The 8033-nt window shown below is 43.1% G+C and overlaps 1 protein-coding gene across 1 annotated transcript; it reads right to left on the bottom strand.

The window, feature by feature from the left end:
• Positions 1-3133: 3133 nt before the first annotated feature.
• On the bottom strand, positions 3134-7580 carry LOC107556816 (reticulon-4 receptor-like 2). The gene is made up of 3 exons (XM_016240043.1): positions 7438-7580; positions 6460-6686; positions 3134-6243 (listed from the first exon to the last, which is right to left on the bottom strand). The coding sequence occupies exons 1-3, from the start codon at positions 7493-7495 to the stop codon at positions 5152-5154; spliced, it is 1377 nt and encodes a 458-aa protein (XP_016095529.1). The 5' UTR covers positions 7496-7580; the 3' UTR covers positions 3134-5151.
• Between the last annotated feature and the right edge of the window lie 453 nt (positions 7581-8033).

Below are 8033 nucleotides of genomic sequence, written 5' to 3'. Positions count from 1 at the left end.
GGTATGTGTGTAAGATTGCAACGCAGGCAGTGGAGGCACGTGAAGCCTCAATGGTCCACTGATGAGAGCGATGACGCACTCCAATTTGAAAACCGTCTGCCTCACTGCGGGAAGAGTGCAGCGCTCTGCGAATGTGCGATTAGGGCTAAATGACTGTGTATGTGTGCACCCGCGCAACTGTGCGACTTTGCATACGCAATTCATAAACTCTCCAAATGTCTGTGGCGCCGGAATCTGCCAAGAATGTGACTCAAATATCTCACATCTCCTCTCACTCCTCTCTGAATTTTATTCACCGCTTCACACACTATTTCAGCCCTGCTGATGTCTCTTGCAGTCTGTCTTTCTCTCTCCGTCTCCCTTTTCCCTTTCAAGTTTTAACGTCAGCCACTGTTTCTTTCATCCTTTTACGCAGAGCAGTATGAGTTTTACAGCACTCTCCTTACACATGTGAAAGCATATCAAAACATATGAGATGAAAACCTATCAGTGTGTTTAAGAGATGAATGGGAGTTGATGCATCAAATCAGCTCCCCCTCCATTTTTTATTTTCATCCCGCAACAGATAGTCTTGCTGGCAATCATTAAGGAGGACATCATTAAATGCTGGGCCTCCAACACAAATCAATCCTTAGGTTCATTATTCAGCCACACTGGGCCCTGAACACCTATAATTAGGCCCAAAAGATGGAGAAAAGAGGAGAAGTCAAGGATGATGAGTGATAGGTAGGAAAATGTGACATTCTCATATCAAGAAGAGCTGGAGAAAGTGAGGAAAAGAAGGGAGTGAATTGGAAAACGAGGGGTGAGAGAGGAGCTGATGACGTCAGACTGAGCAGAAAGACCGAAAGAAGAGAGAGTGTGAAAAAGCAAACAGAATATATAACAGATAACGAGAGCTTTGAGCTGTGCTGAACTGCACGCTAGACAGAGTTGTGGGAATATATTAAAGTTATTGCTAATTTATACCGAATGAAACCCCAGCAGCAGCTAGAAATTAGAAATGTGTGCTTATAAGTTTGTAATCAAGAGAGAAAATGCAATTGCAGCTGACAAAAGTCTGCATATTTCTGCATAAATGCACTGAACAATACATCACAGGGGTGTTCATGTGTATGTGTCAATATGTACCAGTAACCATATTTATTTGACATTTCTTTCTCATGGGGGCGATTATCAACACTTCCAAACTCTTGCTGTGATGAGCAACTTCCGGTAAACTCACTCACTCACACACACACACACACACAAAAGAAAGTAAGTCGTTGCCCGTCCCATTTCTTTTTCTTCTTCACACATATCCCCCATTCATGTGATTCAGTGACTCATTCTTAATCTAATATTCAGCGATATTGATGTGGTCGCCACCCCTCAATTGCCATCCAACTTATTGTGTCTCATTGTTGAGTAGCGTGGCCGACAGCCAATGGGCACGCAGATGGTGGGTGGGATGATGAAGCTACTATTTGCATAACTGTACTAAGTCCAATGGGGGCATCGAGATGCAGATGTCTTACATTCAAAGGCCTTATGCATCATAAAGACTTATGCATCATAATTGGCCATATAGAGTTTACTCAGTTTGTTGATTGATTCACTATTTGAGTAATAAATTAATTGTAGTCTGTCAGAAGCTACAAAATGCAATCTGCAATCTTGCAATCATGCAACACAGACGTGATTCACATCACACCGATAGCAGCTGACAAAAGTCTGCATATTTCTGCATAAATGCACTGAACAATACATCACAGGGGTGTTCATGTGTATGTGTCAATATGTACCAGTAACCATATTTATTTGACATTTCTTTCTCATGGGGGCGATTATCAACACTTCCAAACTCTTGCTGTGATGAGCAACTTCCGGTAAACTCACTCACTCACACACACACACACACACAAAAGAAAGTAAGTCGTTGCCCGTCCCATTTCTTTTTCTTCTTCACACATATCCCCCATTCATGTGATTCAGTGACTCATTCTTAATCTAATATTCAGCGATATTGACGTGGTCGCCACCCCTCAATTGCCATCCAACTTATTGTGTCTCATTGTTGAGTAGCGTGGCCGACAGCCAATGGGCACGCAGATGGTGGGTGGGATGATGAAGCTACTATTTGCATAACTGTACTAAGTCCAATGGGGGCATCGAGATGCAGATGTCTTACATTCAAAGGCCTTATGCATCATAAAGACTTATGCATCATAATTGGCCATATAGAGTTTACTCAGTTTGTTGATTGATTCACTATTTGAGTAATAAATTAATTGTAGTCTGTCAGAAGCTACAAAATATTTACACAGACGTGATTCACATCACACCGATATCTTTAATCCGCAATCAGTGCAAGTTGTAATGCAAACAGGCTGAAGATTGAGCATTGGAAGAAAAATGAAGCAGCCTGTTGGCTCTAGTTCTCATGGTAGATTTACTGTGGAATTGAGAGAAAAAGCACTTGAGTCTCTCACCGGGACTCACACGTATGTGTGTGTGTGTGTGTGTGTGTGTGTGTTAAGCACAGCCTGCCTTTACACATGGTGGGAGACTGAAGCAAACTCTCTCAATCTTGCTGCTCTTTCAATGAGAGCCAGCTGCAAAAGATAGTACAGCTTTAGAAAGACAGAATGATAAAGAAAGGCTTTCTGAATCTGAATTAACAATAACCAATTCAATACCACAGCTGGAGTGCTTTGCGAATACCTTTTCCATTAAATACATCATCCTTTTGCATCTTTTTGTCAGCCTCAGGGGTGCGTTTACTCGTGTTAGCCGGTGTGTACACGTCTTGCATACTCTGCAACTCTGAACTAAGCTCTGAATGGCAGCCAGTGCGTTGCATGGTAACTGCATGTTATAGTGAATGATTTTGCCTTCAAAGAACTTTGCAAGCGGTGAGGAGTAGATGTGTGTGTGTGTGTGTGTGTGTGTGTGTGTGTCTGTCTATTTGTCTGTCTGTCTGTATGTGTCAAGGGAGGTCAGACTGAGAGATGCGAGGGAGAGAAGACACATGTGAGATTTTACTGTAGAGTCGTGGCCGTTGGATGAAGATATAAAGAAAGTACGCCCACACCAGAGATGTTTCGTATTCACAGATAAGCATTTATTCTTTTGTCATGCTTTCTGTCCATCATTTTGTGTTGTAGTGAAAAGATTGAACAGCTCATTCTTTCACATTCTTACATTCAATTGCACATGATGCATACATTCTGGGTAAAAAGGTATAACTAATGCTTTGGTCATCTGTGAGCAACCTCACAAACATGGTCACTCGAGAGCACCTTAAGGCAGTTTGACCTTACCCGTTCTGTTGAGATATACATTGACGCATCATACAAACATTTACAAGACATAAATATTTCATAGAAACATCTGTGGGACAGAAAGATCAGTATTATTTGTTTCAATACTGTCTCAGGGTAAACACAAAACAGGATATTGCTAGAATTAACAGTAGATCAAAAAATGTTTCCTATCTTTACCTATTGTTTTAAGGAACTTTAGATTGCATTTCTCTTTATCACCATCCTTTATCATCCATCTCTTTGCCTTTACCACCCACATCCACCCCTGCTTTCCGTGCATTTCTTTTTCTCTTTCTCTCCTTTTTTCTCTCTCATCTTGTCCTTGCCCTGTTTGTTTTCCCTAAAGCATTTTGATTCTTTATTGTAATTCGAAAGAGGAGGAATAGGCAAAGACCACCAAAGAAAGCCATTGCCTTCAGCAAGCCCACCAAGAGCAGCCCAGTCTGTATTTGCACCTTCTCTCCTCCCATGTTCATGACCAATGGTAGACAATCTGAATGTCGACCAATCTGTCAGTAAGTGCATTTTTCTGATTTTCCAATCAGCTTTTCCACAGTAGTCAATTCATTTCAAGAAACAGCCTTTCCACATTGTCCTTCATATATTGCCTTGTCTTGGATTCAGTCCTAGTTTTAGCACTTTGCCAATTATTTATTTAAAAAAAAATTTTTTTTTTACTATAGCTGCAAGCTGTTGACTGGTTTGATTTAAAATCTATACTTTAAATGAGAAAGGATGGAATTTGCGAGAATATACAGATACAATCTGTTAAACTTGAATTTGAAAAGACGAATAAACAAAGGAAAGTCTTGGAACAATGTAGATAATGTATTTTACAGCAATGACTCAACATATTAACAGTATTTTAAAAACATACAGTATAAAAAAAAAAGAACATTCACACACTCTCACATCATCGACTGATCTTTACATGCACTGACCATAGAAATAATATCATAGACGTTACTCACAGTGACATTCTTGTCCATTCAGAACAGTGACAAACATAAGGCCTTTCATAGCATTATTTACAGCTCCCTCTGCCAAGATGTCATATTTACACAAGTGATAATTGCTGTCATAGCTGGTGGGTGATGTAATGAATTATTTCGCCTTCTCTTGTGCATGCTCTCTGTCTCTCCTGTGCATGCTTTCGCTCTCTCTGTGCATCTTAAATTATAGCTGTATTATAGCAACACCGCCGTGCACACCGTTCCTTTTGTGCTTTTCGAGCCCTGAATGATTTTGAGACCCTTCTGTTATAATAGATGAAATATAACATTCGATCGCTGCGTTCCAAAGGGAATCAAAATATTTGCTCATTATGCTATTGTTACAAACTAACTACTGAAATAATGGAGCTGTAGCGTTGTTAGAAAGAGGGTGTCATAGTGACATTACAAGCTATAATTACAACTTTCATAGAAGCACTTAAGAGTGGCTAAAAAGTCTAAAATCATACAAATATTGTACGTAAACCTAAGATGGAAATGTCTATCCTCTGTCTGCACTGACTATGACAGAGATGGCTTAGAATACACTTGTCCTCAAAAAAAGAAGGACCGAGTATCTGCCTAACTGACCAAGCCCACTGAACAGCTTTCATTAGTTTCCATTAAGGGCCTGCACTGCCCAACGTTCCCTGCTTACCCACTGTATCCTAAATCAGTCTAGTGCCCTCTAGATACCAGGAACTAGAGGCTCAAACTGAACAGAACAAAGATACAGGTGAGGCTGATAGTAAGCAGGAATCAAGGCATTGAAGAGTTAAATTGAGCAAACAGGATTTTTCCTCCAGAGAGGAGAAAAAATGAGGGGGAAGAGGGTTCTTCTGAGACCGACAGATTCAGCCAAACAGAAGATGGATGCAGACAGTCAAGACAGACATGGAGAGTAGCAAGAGAACAGAAGATGAGGAGCGAGAAGAAGAGGAAGATGGTGGCAGAGAGTCGAATTCGGGAGGGCACTCAAGCTCAAAGCAGCGCAGAGAGGTGATGCCCGCATCTTCATTGCCATAGTTGGCCCAGTACTCTTCTGGGTCAAGCTTGGGAAGAAGAGCCTCTTCCTCCCCAAGCTCATACTTTGTGGATGTAGATGTGATTGAGGGATGTTGTGACTTGAAGGGGTATGCCTTGGTCTCGGAGCTCTTCTCAAAGATGCCCTTTGAAGTGCTGACTGGCTTGTGCTTGGAGAACCACCAACGGGTCTTGGTGCTGAAGGTGGTGGTGGTGGTACCAGAGAGGGAGCTGGGGTCAGGAAGTGGGCACAGGGCGAAGTCCATCTCCCTCAGGAAGCGCAGGTCCTCTCCACGATGAGAAGCAGGTGAAGCGCAAAGAACCTCGGAGCTGGACAAACGGGCGCCTCTGAAGAACTCCCACAGGGGACGAGCCTCGCAGCCGCAGGCCCAGGGGTTGTTGTTCAGCCTCAGGAACTCGATGGAGGTGATGTCACGCATGGCTTGACCGGGCAGCTCTGCCAGGGAGTTGTTGAAGAGGAAGAGCATGGTGAGTCGGCCCAGGTCCCGAAAAGCACGGCGATTGACCTGACGGACCCTGTTGTCGTGCAGCAGCAGACGGTCAAGGTTGACCAGGCCATGGAACACATTCTCGGACAGAGTGCGGATGCGGTTGCCGTGCAGGAAGAGCTGGCTGAGGTTGATCAGGTCAGCGAAGAGATCGTCCTGGATGAAGTGGAGCTGGTTCTCCTGCAGGTAGAGGAATTGCAGGCTGTAGAGCTTGTGGAAGATATCATGGGGAAGGGCGGCCAGCCGGCAGCGGTGCATGTGGAGGCTCTGGAGCTTCTCCAGGCCACGGAAAGCTCCACCCTCAAGGCGGTGCAGGTGAGGGTTGTCGCCCAGATCGAGCTCCTCCAGATCGCGCAGCTCGCTGAATGCACCGGCCTCAATCCAGGTGATGTTGTTGGAGAAGAGCCACAAAACCTGGTATGTGATGAATTGATAGAAATAAAGGAAAGGAAAGGGTAGAGAGAGGAAAAGGTAATGAGGTGAAGATATTGAGAAGGAATACAAAATTAGTAAATAAGACAGTTAAAAGGACTGGTATGTCATAAATATACTCTTAAATGTATATTTACAAATGTAAATATTAAATGTTTTATTCTGTCCCACACATAGAACCTTCATTCACATCCTTACCTGTGTGCCAAAAGCAAAAGACCCCACTCTCAGTTCAGTGATGCGGTTGTTCTGCAGAAAAACGCGCTGGGATTCGTAGGGCATGCCGTGGGGCACAATAGTGAAGTTCTGCGCCTGGCAGCTCACTGTCATGGGGGTCGGGTAACACACGCACCGGTGAGGGCAGTTCTGCGCTGGCACGGGTTTTACCACGAGCAGCCAGACAACCAGCCAGAGGGAGAGCGTGCCTGATGGAAAGAGAGGAGTGCATCACATTACAAAGTCTTAATAACTAACGCGCAATTTCCCTGCTCATTGTCTATAGAAGAGAGCTCTCCAAAATGGTCTTTACGTCTCATATACATTCATTCATGATAATAAAATTATTTGATGTTGAAAAATTCACGAACCTCCAAACGAATTTCTACAAATGTACTAAAATGTTTTCATCATTGTAACAACATATTGGTTTCCATCCATTTACGTTATGACAATAATTTATCTCATTAACACATGATTTTAGAAGTTTTCGGAGTTTCAGCTCATAAGTAATTCAGTTTGAAGCGGTCGAAAAAGTGCGATTTAGCTTATCATTGCAGGTTGTACCTTTGATTTTACTTACAAATTTAATGTAGCAGTTTAACATTTTTACAACCCACCATTCCGAACATTATTCTCTCTATCTCCCTGAATCTAAATATAATTCCAAGTTTAACTTTAAACTTTTAAATATATGCGTACATTTGGTAAGACTCTGAATAAAATCATAATTTAAAGCACTGATACATAAATGCAAAATATTTTACGCATCAAACACAAAATATATTCTAACCATCTGTAGCTGCATAAAACCAAGCATTCTCGAAAGCCTGTTTGATCATATTCTAAATCCTTAAATTATTTTTAAATGCATTTCCATTACTTAGAATACTTAAGAAAGTTCAGCATTTCAAAAGCATATTCACAATAAAGATGAACAGAGAAGAAGCAGAAACTCACTCTTAAAGCTGTGCGCAAAAGAGCTGCGCTGGCTCCGCGTAAAAGTTGATGTTTCCATTCCGAACCAAAGCCGAGAGCGAGTTAGCCTGAGGAGTTTAGCAACTGATTCCCTGCTATCTCCGCTGATGCTCTGGTTCCTGAGTCGGAGCGACTGAGAGAGTGCCGAATGATGGGTCCCGGTCTCAATTTATACCTGAGCGCAGCGCGCGCCTACGGCTGTGGGCACCACGGAATCTCTCCTACGTCACCAGTCGGGTCAAGCCCAAGCGAGGGTGGCAAACGGAAAAGGCGGTGCGGAGAGAGGAGGGGAGGGCTCTCGCGTACCAGTTTGGACAGAGGGAAGTCAGACGTCTTAGCTCAGAGTTACGATTGTGGAGACGTAGTTGGAAAGGGAGGGGGAGCGCAGGCACGGCGCCCGGTAATGACTGAACTGAGAGCATGCGAGGAGGAGCGCACGAGGCACATGAAAGAAGCACACAGCTCGTTTCTTGGCTTTGCATATGCCTCCCTTTGGATTATGTTGTCCTCCGCATTATCAATGAGATGCCTGAATGAAACAAACGCATTGTTTGCAGGAGAGACTTTATGCTCTAGGG

Source organism: Sinocyclocheilus grahami, unplaced genomic scaffold (assembly GCF_001515645.1).
Source record: "Sinocyclocheilus grahami isolate Dianchi unplaced genomic scaffold, SAMN03320097.WGS_v1.1 scaffold579.1, whole genome shotgun sequence".
Taxonomy (NCBI): domain Eukaryota; kingdom Metazoa; phylum Chordata; class Actinopteri; order Cypriniformes; family Cyprinidae; genus Sinocyclocheilus; species Sinocyclocheilus grahami.
This window is presented reverse-complemented; position numbering and strand designations above follow the sequence as displayed.